The sequence below is a fragment of the Nestor notabilis genome, unplaced genomic scaffold (genome assembly GCF_000696875.1).
Source record: "Nestor notabilis isolate BGI_N333 unplaced genomic scaffold, ASM69687v1 scaffold9097, whole genome shotgun sequence".
In the NCBI taxonomy this organism is placed as follows: Eukaryota; Metazoa; Chordata; class Aves; order Psittaciformes; family Psittacidae; genus Nestor; species Nestor notabilis.
Genome location: NW_009937771.1, coordinates 36680 through 51111, shown reverse-complemented (window position 1 = coordinate 51111; position 14432 = coordinate 36680). Strand labels below are relative to the sequence as shown.

General features: G+C 38.1%; 1 protein-coding gene across 1 annotated transcript in view; it reads right to left on the bottom strand.

The window, feature by feature from the left end:
• Positions 1 to 550: 550 nt before the first annotated feature.
• LOC104409196 (unconventional myosin-Ie) overlaps positions 551 to 14432 on the bottom strand; it is a gene marked incomplete at its 3' end in the record, with an annotated part of 20197 nt that continues 6315 nt past the window's right edge. Inside the window, exons 5-12 of the mRNA XM_010018999.1 lie at positions 10120 to 10207; positions 8406 to 8495; positions 7299 to 7430; positions 6276 to 6410; positions 5353 to 5485; positions 1846 to 2042; positions 1008 to 1088; positions 551 to 637 (exon numbers count right to left, since the gene is read on the bottom strand). Of these exons, the coding sequence (XP_010017301.1) occupies positions 551 to 637; positions 1008 to 1088; positions 1846 to 2042; positions 5353 to 5485; positions 6276 to 6410; positions 7299 to 7430; positions 8406 to 8495; positions 10120 to 10207 (943 nt within the window). The remainder of the gene's footprint in view (positions 638 to 1007; positions 1089 to 1845; positions 2043 to 5352; positions 5486 to 6275; positions 6411 to 7298; positions 7431 to 8405; positions 8496 to 10119; positions 10208 to 14432) is intronic.

Below are 14432 nucleotides of genomic sequence, written 5' to 3'. Positions count from 1 at the left end.
GTCTCAGCTGCATTCTGTCTGCCCTCCCATGCAGAAGCTCACACTCATATAAAGTGAGATTTTTGTGGTAAGACTGTGAGCAGAGAACTGCAAATACTTTCAGAAGCATTTTTGCATGTCTCAGTAATGTATTTCATTTATATATACATATATATATGAACAAAAATGAAAAGGGTGTCGAGGAAATTAAGAAAAGCACTCCCATTTAAATGTGTGTCATGTCCAACGAAAGCACAGGGATGGAACCAAGCTGCAGTTTTCCATTTCTGTCCATGAGTCAGAATATGCAGCAAGTCTGGGCAGAGTCATATGACTGCATTAGTAAGTAAACTGTGATGGACTCAATTCTCTGCCACTGTACGAGAGAATAAATGCCTGTAGCTAAAACTGTTCACAGTTTTAGGGTCAGCCAACAAGAAAGGTAATTTTTTCCTTTGTCTTGCTTATCGAGGCAAATGTTATTGTCAGCAGACAATGAGACCTCATTTTTTTCACCACTAAAAAAGCAATAGTATGTTTAGGAACTCAAAAATAATAAATGTCTGGTTACCTGTTCTGCCTTCAGTGTCAGTTCAATAAAAATCTGCTGTAGTTTTTCATTAACAAAGTTGATGCAAAACTGTTCAAAACCATTTTTCTATAGAAAAGGAAACAATTTAAAAATTAGTCTTGTGCTTTATATACAGTTATTCTTAGTTCTCATGCTGGCACTAAGCTTCAAAGAAACACTGTCAATGATAGATGGGTTGCTGACTTTATAGACATTCTGTGTAATCTCAGATCTTTCTTACAAGATCACTGACCTAGTTTCTTTGAAGTTTTTTCCATACTTCGTGTTTATGAAGTGAGACATTAGCAGTGAGAACTCAATGTCCAGGAAGCTGGGGTGGGGTTTGGCCATGGGATTTGTTTGGGGTTTCTTGTGGTTTGGACTTTTTTCCCCTCTAAATAACAAAAAATTCTCCCAGGTCAGATCAGCTCAAACCGCGAGTATCGCTCTGCCTTACCTGGAATATTTCAAAGCCATAAATATCAAGGACACCAATATTATATTCTTCATGGTCCTTCTCCATAGCTTTATTAATAGACTAATAAAACAAACAAAATGTAAAACAAAATGTAGTTTATATATTTAAAAGATATATTCATATCCTTAAATCCTTATATAAAAATACTGAGTTTCTTTAAAAAGAACATATTTGAATGGAATACAAATACATGTAACAGAGTATTTTACTTTCACTTTATAATAGAGTGTTATTAACAGCTAGGAAATGAAGAGTACGCCACCCTGTTTTCCAGGTTAGTGAGCTTTCAGATCTACTGTTCGTAAAAATCTTTTCCCTGTGTCATAACTGGCTCAGTTAGAAAAAAAAAAAGGAAGCCAGCAGACAAAGAAGAGCTTTAAGTCTGATATTTGATGCATTTTGCAGATGGCACCATGAATCTTTTCACCTGTTCCTATATTCCCCTGCTTCGCAGCCTCAGTGCTCCTCTGAAAATAATCCACTACTTAAGAGAAAGTAAGACTCTGAGAAGCATGATGCTGACAGAAAGAAGATGTCAGAATGTCATATGGGACAGCTGTGGCAGGAGACTGCAAATATAGTGCTGAAAGCACTGCCCATTTGCTTCAAAGAGTGCGTAGCACTTGTCATATTGTCAGTGTCTGGTACGTGATACCCGTGGTCAGGCTCCCACTGCATTACTCAGTGCTGCTGCTAAGGTTCAGGCAAGGAAATTGGGTGAAAGAAATGACAGACAAGAAAAGCACTGCAAGAAACATTCCTAGTGTACTTCTATTTTGTTTTAATATTTCAGCAGATTCAAGCAAATCCAACTTACATCCACCAAGTAATCAAAAACACGGGAATGAAGGGCCTTGGCCAGTGCATCCCTGGTGTAACAGGCTTGTTCCACATTTAGCGTTACATTAATGGACTCAGATTTGCCTCCCCACTTGCTGTCCATCTGTCTGCTGGTCAGTTTTTCCTTTAGGCGCTCCTGGTTAATTCCCAGGAGAAAAGCAGGGAAAGCCAAAACTGTAAGAAAGATCGGGTTTGCTGGATTATGACTCACGGACTAAAACAATACAGAATGAAGGGAAAAAAAATTAGCTATATCTCTAATAACAATCAGCAGTAATAAACCTTACAGGGCAAGTAGCTTAAAAAGAGGTGAGATTTATGTCTTTAAAATTTCCCTAACCTCCCCAAGGACATCTTCAATTCCTTACTTACATGGATTTCAATTAAGATAAACCACATTGAAGTAAATTAGTTATTTCTGTACCTTCAGTCCTTCAAACATATAAGCTAGCTTAGATCATAGTTTTGAACTATGTGGTTCAAACAAATTACTCTCAGGGAAGACAGACATGAAACATAGAGCTCACACATTAAATACAAATTGACACAATTAAAAATTCTTTGTAAAATCATGAAATGTTTGAATTGCAACAAAGAATATGCTATCTGCTTCCTAACGGTCTCTCCCTTTCTTCTTGTAAGCTAAGATACTGCAAAAAGTTTTCAACTGCCTTACCATTTATTTGGTTTTGGTTTTTTAATCCCTTACTCTGGAAGTACAATTGCAAATTCTGGTTTTCTTGTTTAAAAGTAAAGCATAAAAATACATCTGTGCAATAAGCAGCCACAAGTCTTGTACTCTGCATTCTTAACACATGGTCAGATGTTAGCTGCAGGTGTCACACACCTTAAAGGAATGGAAAAAGAGAAATGGCTTAAAAGCAAATGGAACAGGCTCCCAAGGGCAGCCCTTGGAGTTGGTATTGCACCTCCACTAAACCACACAATCCTCTAACAGTGTTTCCTCCACATTCCGTTGCTTTCAGATCTACTTTACTAGCATGAGGAGGATGTAAAATAATTGCTAAGGCAGCAGCCACTTGTACTTTACACATCTGCAACGTCACAGCGATTTCACCAAACCCAACAGTACGTTAATCCAAAATTATTTTTAAGACTTCAAATAACCACCAGCTTTCTGAAATCTGACTTATTGCCATCAGAACGCAGACTAAATTTACTCTAGAGTGCTAGGAACCAGCCAATACCACTGTAAGGATTTATTAAGAACCACTATGTACACCCGAGAATCTTCCTTCACAGTGCTAATGATTTACTACAAAGAAGGAATAGCTGGACATGACTGGTTCTAACTTCTCATTCTTAAGATGCTTGATTATTTTCCCTAGTTAGGGACCACAGAATAACCATCCAGACCAGAAAGCAGAGTCTGCACGAAATTGAAAAAATGATCCTCGGAGAGTCACCAGTAGCATTCTGTGGAATTGCTTTAAATACAATCTGTGAAGAAAAGCTGGAAAAGGACAGGCTCACGTCATCCGTTTTCAGAAAGTGTAATGCAAACCCTTCGATACAACGCAAGTGTAAAGAGGGATGGTTTGAACTGTTTTCTGCAGCCAGGAAGGAACAAGTAGTATTTGGCATGATTGGCAGCATGGAATATTTAGAATAAATAATGAGAACTTTTTTTTTTTCCCCAAATATTAATTATAATCAAGGACTGTAACAGACAGTAATCACTAGCAGTTTTAAAGAAGTATTTGTCTAAATGTCAGGCAAGAATGGTCTGTCTAGATTTAATTCTGACTCAGAATATGAGACCAGAGGTTTTGGTGTCTTGAAGAATGGCCTCTGCATGTTTTTCCGCAGTTGGCTATAAAATAACAAGAACTCTATTGACCAAATTCTTAGAACTTTTTATTATTTCAGACTTATGCAAAGCATGACTTATCAGTGGTCTTTCACTGTGTTTTATCTTTCATGGCTGTCCAGGCTATAAATGCTTTACTATTTAGTTGGCTAGGACAAACAGTAAACTGGGAGGAGAAATGGAGAACAGAAATGAACCCAACTCAACTTCATAATGCAGAAATTGTACTAGATGTTGCTCTTTCTTCTCTGGCTCGTTTACAATGCAGTATGTTTATGAGGAAGTTCTATACTGATTCTATCTGCTAATTTTTTTAATGTATTATTCATACACTACTTCTGTACTTATACTCCAGCAAGCAAGAAAAATACAGTGTACATGGCTCATCACAAAAATCCGTTCACATTTACCAACTTACTCTCAACTCCTGTCTTTTCAGTTTGGTACTTTTTGATGCAACGCTCTGTAATCTATCTTGTCTAGCTATGTCCGGATTTCATTGAAAGATTGAATACTGTGATTAATATGGAAGCACAGTAACTCCTGGAATCGTAAGGCATATAAAAATTCCTATACTTTTATTTGGATGTATAAAAAGCCCCAAAATGTTGTTCTTTGGGTTCACTTACTATTCTCTCAAATCACGAAATTAAGGTTAAAAATGACTAATGTTTATTTCCCTGTGTTTTAAAAGAAATAGCAGGAGAATACTAATACAGCTGAGAGGGAAGCTGACTAAACAATATACTTTATTCATACTTAACTTACCTGAAACTAAACAAATGCAGTCTTCCTAAACATAAGGACCATTCTGAAGTAAGAGTTAAGAGAACAGATCGGTATGTATAAGCTACTACATATGCTGTGCTTACCCACTCTTGTCCTTAAACTATGAAGACAGCATAAAATCAACATCAGACGCAAGGTACAAATCATGACAAAAAAGTTGAAAAATCAAGATCAATCATCTTTCAACATCTCACTGATGTGGGCCGAGCTGATAGAAAACAGCAGCAAGAGGTGATGGATGTAAAGACTGTGCATTGTGGATAAGGAAGCAATAAACAAACAGTTACACAGCAGAGGTATCTAATAAGGAGGTATGGGTTGAGAAATTTGAGAAAGGGAACAGAACTCTAGTATGCAGATTCTGAAAGCCAATTCAATTTTGAATTTCTTTTTTTAAGGCACCTCTTCTGGACACATATATATGTATCTGCCTGAGCACCGACTGTATGCCTGACACTGGGGATACCCCACAAGTTGGTAGCTGCTTCCACATGAAAATGAGGTCAGACAAACCACATAAGAAACGGGTATTTTTATGAATGTGTGCTGATGCACTGAGAGGAGCAGAATCCAAGCTTGCTTGAAAGCATTTCTCACAATTCCTATTATTTCATACTCAAAGGCTGGAAGAGGATTTCTTAAATTCAAAATGCAAAACTGCACCCCTGTTAAGTCAGTGGCATTGTATAAGGCAGAACAGGGGCCTCAGTACCACTGCTTTTGGAAGACAGTCTACGTTAGCAGCCTCACCCTGTAAGAAATGATGCACTGTGTTTGGATAAGCAGCTCAAGATTGCAGTTCTCTTCACACCATCTGGGCTTCAGCCCATTGCTACTTCTGTAAGAGTTTCCAGAGGTACTTACATTCCTCACTCTCCACTCCTGCATAGTTGCCAACTTCTTTGAAGCTGATGTTTCCCAAATGCAGTATTCCTGCCACTATCTGCAGCACCAATGCCTGTTCCTCTGCGAAGATCCCAATCACACTCATTGCATGCTGCAAAGAAAAAAAATACTGGATCAGTTGAAGAATCTGTTCAATGACTTTTGTCACACAAGTCCCTTTAAGATATTGACATTAAAAATCTGGGGTTTTCAAAGCAATTCAAATTCTTAAGGCAACCAAATTTCATTACAGCCTGCACTGAAGTTTCAAAAGGTACCAGCTGTCTTACTTCAGCATTTCTGTATTTTTCTAATTAAATATAGAAGCATCTACACCATTTAGAAGACACGTTAGCAAAAGAAATTCTGGGAAAAAATGGAAGTTAGTTACTAAAAACCAAGCACCTGCTCTTAAGTGTCACACTAAAAATAAATAGTTTCATTGCAAAATAGGAAACAATGAACTTAAGAGACAACAATTTTATTCCTTCTACGCAGACAGTTCAGCTACTGAGACCAAGAACTGTGAAGCCGTACTGAGTGACTCTAAAAAGCAGCACAGTCTGTCTGGTTTAGGCTGAATTTCAGCAATCTACTAGAAAATAATCCACAAGAAGATGGGGTCTGGAGTCTAGAGTACGTGTAATTTAGAACGTCTTCTCAACTGACTAAAGCGACGCTAAACCACGCGTTTTGCAACACTCTTTTCGCACGCTTCTTGACCTGCAACTAGGGACCTCTTCAGGGTAACGTACCTCCCTCAGGGTAAAACATAATTTAAGTAAGTTATACCTACATTAATTTCTCAATCCCACATTAACACATCAATATCTTTGCTACAAATGAACAGTAAAATGACACATGTCAAGCACTATGCAAACCATAGGGTAAAAAAACCTCACCAGTGTTTCTTGGAAATCCGATTTGTCGTTGATATCATCAACCTTGTAGGACCCAGAGAGGCTAAGATAGTAATAGTAGTCCATACTGGTAATGCCAAGACTGCTTTTTTGTTCTGAGGAGGCCCCTTCAATTAGCTGCAGAATAGAAATCCCCAAAATAGGTGTCATACAAGGATCTTCAGCAAAGACGAGATAGGTTGGAAACAGGTGACACAGCCTGAAATTACTGGGAGACATAGTGCTGTGCCAGGTATGTATCCTTCCTGTGCTTTGATAATTGTTTAACCCAAAAGACCAGATTCTCATTCCCATTCCCACTAAGGGTTTAGTTCTAACTTCCACATCTAGTAAAAAGCAAAGCCTGTGACTGACTTGAATGTCTTCCATTATCTCATAAAGCCCAGGCAACATGGGTTTTTTGAATCTGCAATGTCTTATCTAAATTCTCAGGAGCATCCTGTTTTCCGTGCCTACTCGAAGTAGGCAGAGATGAAAGAACATCCTAAGAAAGCATTATTTGTGACTCTCGCTGTGAGACCAAGTATCCTTTTGGCCTATTATGGTACACATTAAGCAAGCTTTGAACTGCTCCAATGCTGTTGATTTGAATGTGGCTCAAGTCAACCTCTTTGCACCATTTAGGCCAACAGGGCCAAGACTAAATAACAGAGTAGTTAATAAAAGGTTCCTGTACTCTCAGTGATGCCAGAGAAGAAGCTCCTCAGCCCCATGTAAAGTCTTCACAGTTGTGCACTGACATGGCTGCAATAGGAAGGAGTGAACAAACTAACAAACCTCAGAAGAGAACTTGACATATTGAAGTATTTTTGTTCTGGAGCCGCAAGGCAGCTAAGTAGGTCTATGTTAGAGGGTACCTTAACATGCTGTCAAGTTTCCAGCTCGTGTCCAGATTACCTTGTGCTGTGTGCACTCAGTAATCTCACTGTGTTGAGCATGACTTTTCAATCAAAAGGAAAAACTTGTCCTAGTTATTTTAAATACCTGGGAAAGGACATTTCTGACCTGGTAAAAAATGTGAAAACTTCTCTCTCCCGGATTCCTCATTACAACTCGAGACTTTTCCAGTAGGAAGTTGGAGATTTTCCCTCCGTCCGGCTCTCCACCTGGGCTAAACTGGATTTCAAAGTATTTGCCCTGCAATAAACAATTAAAGCTGTTGAAATGATTAGTGCATACAAATCTGAAATCATGCACTTGTATGTTACCACAAGGAAGGCTACTAGGATATTTACTCTTTATGGATGCAGTGATACGGCTGCCTCAAGGTATAACCTAAGCTTGGATTCCTGAAGTACCACATATCTTTCTTTTTGCATTTACACAGCACTAGACTCAGGATAATACATCATGTGTTAAAGCAAATGTAGAGAGGAAGTCAGTGGCTTCTTTTCACTGCTGAGACTCCTGCTTAGTGTAAAGGAAGCCATAAGGCCCCCCTATGCAGGAAGTAAATTGAACAGATTTACAACCAATGGCAAATGTAACGTTCTGCTTGGAAGGAAGGTAAAGCAATTATCTTCTTCTTTCAGGGAGGATATTAATGGCATTAACACTCATATTGGTGAGGAACAAATCTCAGGTTTGTAAAGCCTATGTATAACTTTTAAAAACAGAACCTACAGTACGTTCTCTAGTGAACAGTCGTTTCACAATATTGACTATTTTATAATAGCCTAATAGTCTAACAGACAGACTGAAGATAATGCCTGCCTACTTTCTGTACATATTAGTAAAGGCCTTTCCCACCAAACAACTCTAAGGGTGGTTTCATCTATTTAAAAAACAAACACCTATCTTTTTTTGTATTTTTTTTTAATGTATTACTGCATCTATTCTGCTGATCCGGAAAACTGGCCAGTTTGCTGCTGGTAAGTTATTTGTTTGCAGACTGAACAGTTTATAAATATACTGACCAGTACATATTGTAAGAGAACCAAATGCACAACCTATACAGAATGAAACAGATGCCTCTTAACATCATGCTTTAAAACACACTTTGTATTTTATTTAGCTCATTTGTAATCAATTTATGTTACACTCCTGAATACTGTCTCTGTAACAGCACAGAAGTTGGAAGAATAAAGTAATCTCTAAGGCAGAAGGACTTACAAATCTGCTGGAGTTGTTGTTCCGTACAGTTTTTGCATTCCCAAAAGCCTCCAGTAAAGGGTTGGACTGTAGAATAATATCTTTAACATGCTAAAATTTCAGGAGAAGAGAAATAGAGATTCAGAAACATTTTAAAAATGATTAAAGATTTCCTAGAAACCCATGACATCTCAATTGTGTATTAAAAAGCCACAAAGCCTGCATCTGTAAGAAACCCTCTGGATCAGATAAGGAACCAAATCTAACCTTTTTTTTTTTTCAGAGCTTCTAGTTCCTATTTTTTGAAGAAAAACCTACAAAACTGAACAAACTGTCTATAGAAACTGGTCCTTCTGTTCACTGTTCTGTCAAGCAACACAGCCAATAAACTGATATGGTTTTTTCCTTATCTTGATTTTAAGCAATTTCCTTGTTACACGTGAACATTTAAATCCTTTAGGGGGGCCTCAACCACAATCAATGAAGTCAGAGTGGTGTGAAATATAGGAGCCTGCAGGTGCTTCAGCAACCTGTTCTGGGATCAATGATGCTGCTATCTAGTTGTCTTAGAAAGCAACTAGGTATGTTACTATTGTCTCCTCATCTGATCCTAGGAGTTGGAAATGTAGAGAAGACATTAGCTTTGGAACAGTGCATGCTGGGTCATGAAGAGAAGACTAAATTTTATTTCAAAAGAAATTCTCAAGGCAACTTACCAACTTCATCAACCGTTACTTGGGAATCACTAGGAATATTGTTTAATTGTGTACAAAAAGCTGGAATCTTTTAAATACACAAAATATTTACTTATAAAATAGGATTATACTTATTCCAAAAATAACACAACGCATACTTTCTTGGGTCATTCTTTTGCAATGTTCCCAGTATCACTGTTCACAAAACTAAGCAGGAAGAACACACTAAACATCAGAGACTGCAATAAAGCAAAAAACTAACAGTAAGCACTCAAAAAGAGTGGACTGGCAAATGCTGCTACTACCTACCTACTACTGCCTGTCAGCCTATGTAACATCAGACTTTGTAATATCAATAAGGGAATTTTTGCAGCTGATTCACTCAATTAGCTTTAGCTAATAGATTTTGATAGAGCAGACATTGATAGTATAGCTACTAACAAAAGCAGCTATTTGTTGTTTCAACAGACTTTCAGATACTCTGTATTTTGACTAGAAAACCTCAAGAAACAAGATGATACTCCTACTGCTGGCTCTCTGAGGTATGCCTACAAATCAGAGCTTTAATGGAAATAATAAAACCCCAAAACACCAGATCAGTTCTCAATAGAAAGCGAACAACACAGAAGGAAAACCCCACACATCTACTAAGAGGAGGTTGATTGCTGTTCTTAATCTGGTTAAGAACAATAATTACAGTACCTTTACCCCTTAACTTTAAATAAATAAATAAATGAAATTGCTTGTAGGCATAATTCAGCACAAGAGCCACAAATCCCTCAGCAGAGCTGATTCTGTGTCCATGGATTTTTCTCATACAGCTCTCATCACACAGGCAGCTCAGTAACCTGCAAGCGAGCAGGTCACTGTCCACTTCAGCTGTCTCTGCTATTGAGGGCTTGTAAGTATTTCTAGCTGCTCACCCACAAGCTTCTTCAGTTGAGTGCCTCATGTCTGCCACGACATGCTTTTGTCGTATTACCTCTGAAGTAAATCTTTAGACTATGCTTATGCTTCAGTACTATTCTGTATCAACTCACCTGTACTTTAGGGCCACCTCCTGAAATTTTGGAGATATAACTCATGATATATTTAGCAGCTACAGTCTTTCCAGCACCACTTTCCCCACTACGAAAAAAGGAACACGATAATGTACCTGTTAGTTTTCAATAAATCTAGAATGGAGTAATTTGAGGTTTATCTTGTTCGACCAAGACTAGGTACCTTAACAATGAATAATAATAAATGCACACCGTATTTACATCAGGTAACCCAGTAATATACAGACTGTGGTATAGTTTTGTAGCATGGTACTTGGACATGTTTAAGTAAATCATCTTGCACGGACAGCAGAATCTCCACGGGACTTCAAAGTCAGAAAACTATGTAAATTGAAGAATAAATATACTTAAACCAAGATGTTCAAAAAAGAACAAGTGTTAAGAACTCAATTCCCACCTAAATTGATAATGGGATTTCAGATCTCAACCTAAGAACTCATCCAAAAATCCAACCTTTGAATGCCATGCCAGATACCTACTTCACTTCAGGGGTCTTTTGTTTTAGGTGTTCCTGAATGAAATAATGAGATATTATTAATCACATCCTGAATGACGGAAGAACTACCTTCCTGTTCCTATGCCTCTTGACACAGGGTACAAGAAGTCTTAATATTCCATACCAGCCTTAACAATTCCTTCCTTCCGTTATAATATTTCATTTAAATGGTGAATAATGTTTCCAACAGGAGCAGATTTGCCTTCTTGCAATTAGTAACCTTCTCAAGAGGGAAAGAAGACTGGCATGCCAGACAATCCAAACTCATGCTTTACTTCATACCTTAAAGCTACCTTCATTTCAACAGAATTCCTCCAGACTTACCTACATCTTGGTCCAAGTCAGCTTTGACCTTAACAAATTTACCCTGACCGGGACAACTATACTAATGCAAAACACAACATGCAGATGTTGCTTCAGTGACAGATACCTGAGATGTTTTTTGGTTGGTTGGTTGGTTGGGTTTTCTGTCCTCTGCATGAAAATCTTTAAGCTCCTGAATAATTTCAGTGAGTGTTGACTCTTCTATCCTGCACCTACTTGTTCCTGGATAGGGATCAAATGCACATCTTTTCCTGCACAAATTTTAGCTACATTTGCCAGAGAAACATCAGCACTTCCTGGTGCTGATGGAAAAGGACTTGCTGAGAATGAACAACTCGGAGCTCCTTATCAGCATGAGTAATGGAGACATTTCCAACTGTTTAATTCTGAAAAAGCTCCCCAAACTGCCAACTCCAAGTATCATTTTACATCTTTAAAACTTCCAACGAGTACAGAACTACTGAAAGGCTTTTCCCCTCCTCACAACCCCGAAATGTTTTCATGCTTTTTTCTTCTCCTGACTGCAGTTTCACAGATCAAACAGGTAAGTTAAAACGGTGAAAAAAATACTTCTTGATCATCTCATCTGTGAAGTGCAGACCACGATGCTTATCATTCCAAACCATGTTTTCCCAAGCATGAAGAAGACAGCCTGTATTATTGGGTGTCTGCTACATTCACAGGGACAGACGAGTCTGATGGATGGCAAACTGCATTTAGAAGTTCAGAACAGCAACAGCTCGATAACTAAAATAACATTTCTTCAAAATTTGCTTGCAGCAAATTGCTCATCCTATTGTAAAATGAGACACACAAATCTAAACCAAATCATAATACCGAGTTCATTTATGCACTGTTCAGCTGAATACAGAGGAGGATCTGGGACCAAACACTGAACTGATTTGATCGGGTATTATTTATTGCTCAGTAAAAATGTAACACATTTGAGTAAGGTTTTCTTGGATGCATAAATTATCCTCCTTTGTTCAAATTAAGCATAGCTTGTACTTCTCACTCCCTAGTGTCTGCCACGGACACTGACCTGGAAGAATACCGTTCCATTTTATTGTTAGTCTCTGTTTTGATGTAAGTGGTCCTTTATGTTAAATTTATTTGGCCACAAGACTGCCTTTCAGAGTTTGCTTTAGATTTGTGCATGCATACGCTGTTTTGTTTTCCCAGTTTTATGCTTTTATTGATCAGAGACCAGTAAATTGCTCCAATTAAACTAGAATAAAACAGGATGATGCATAATTTATGACCCAAAGTCACTTAATCTGATGGGATGGTATCTTGGCCCCAGTAAAGCTCAGGTGTAGCAGAGAAATACTGGCATCCCTGCCGAATTGTTCTCATACTGAAGCTTTTTCACATACATCTTACTGCTCTGCTGCTATTAAAGCTATTTTAAGACGACGTAAGAAGCATTTTCTAGCTTGGCAGTTTTAAGTATGTTGGAATTATGGAGGTTTTTAAAGGTTGAAAAAATATTATAAAGGCTTAAAAGTAAAAGGATTGTGATATTGACAATTTTCTTGAGACTTTTCTCACAAAAAATAAAAACATTACATAGTCTCAATCACAAACAAAGAAGATAATACTTTGAAAAACATTGTTTCTTCTAGCACTAGTTGCTACTTCAGACAAATGACTTTTTGCTCAGAAATTCAATTAACACTTGGCTGAAATCAGGGTAAGGCTACAAACACAGAAGGGAAATATTTTGCTCCTTCCTCCCCTTGCTCCAGAGAAAATATAATCAGTGATTAGAGAAGAAAGATCAAGTACAAGCCGCCTCCTTCCCTCTAAAATTAATTTTCTGAGTGACATTTAACATAGAACCCCTGGCTTCAGCACAGTACAAGTAACACTTATCTACATCACCAGGACAATGTAGAACTGTTAGTAACAAATATTTATAAAGAACTCTTGGACCTGCCGGTAAAGAACACTGCGTCTGTAAAACCCTCCGATGCGCGTGGATAAGCTTTTTAGTTTGTTTACACAGAAAAGCTACTTTTTCTAGTTATGTTCAGAGAAAGCTCAGTAGCAGAACTTCAGTGAAATACTTTTCCCTTCTCAATTGGAGCTTTTACCTAACTTCTGGTACTGCGTAAGACTTAATGTTTCTACCACTTCCTCATTAAAATTCAACCATATTTCCAGTTAAGATTCTGTGCACATGTTTTAGAATGATCAGTCATTTGAGTCTTCTGGAAAGCACAGATACAGAAGCTGGCTAGAAATCTCACATTAAATTCTGAACTTAATAGGTTTAAGACATGTATGAGTTGTTCACTGAAAACAGCTGAGGTGGTAAATGATCTTTCCATGAACATAGATATGTAGTACTTAAGTTGTATTGTCTTTTCAGGTATGCAGTCATCATATATAGCTTTACTGTAACCAAACATTGCCACAGGTACGTAAAATGTAAACTACAATTACAAACAAGGAGGACTGAAGAAATGCTTTAAAGCAATTGCAACATCTCCTGGCAGAGAATCACAGAAAGAAAGTGAAAATAAAGTCCTTAACTTTATGGAAAGGTAAAAGCTTAAGAACACTCTGAAGAAACACATTTAGTGCTACATAATAGAAAAGTACTAATCATAACCTCACTCTCTTAATTAAAGGACAGTGATAGCCCAGAAAGGCTTAAAAGCCACAACAGACAATCCTTTGTAATTAAATCTCGATTGGACAACTCCTGGTTGATGGTTTGGAAGTGCCGCCATTTCAAGGGGGAAGACACGCAAACAGTCTGCTGTAGCCGACATTTATGAGCTTGGTTCAATATAGGCTTAAATTAAATATCATGCCTCAGTAATACATAAACTGAATGAGGAATCTAACTCCAGCATAAGTGCATTACTCATGCGAGTAAACTCCCTCTGTAATTCCACCCCATGCATACAAAACGAGGGCAGGGACGGTGGGTACTGCACCCTTCTCCCACCTAAGCACACATTCTGCACCTGCATCCAGCCCAGCCAGAGTCCAGCCCATGAATAACCTCATTCTTTACACTGTTAACAGCCATTCAAAACAGTTCCTGGGTCCTCAGCTATAATCAGACATGCCTACACGTAATTTTCTTAATGCATATGCATATATGCTGCAATTACTCCACTGATGCAACAGGCTCCCCTGGCCCTGGAAAGGCTGTTCGGTAACAGTTTTTCTTTTAAAATTAGTATTATCACATAAAACGATTATTTTTGTTTGCTGCCTATTCAGCCTTTCGGAGAACTGCGTTTTCTTTTGGATCTGCTTTCCTACCTCATCACTGACTTTTTGAAGATGTTGAGCTTTTTCTATTGGTGTCTAAATGCATTAACTGGAATTCTGGAATTCAATGCCCTGGAAGAAGAGTGTTCAATCCTCATGCACACACAGGGTCCTGGCTACAGGAGGGACCTTCCTTCACCTGCCAGGAAATCTACGTCTAGTCCTAGGAATGTATGTGTCC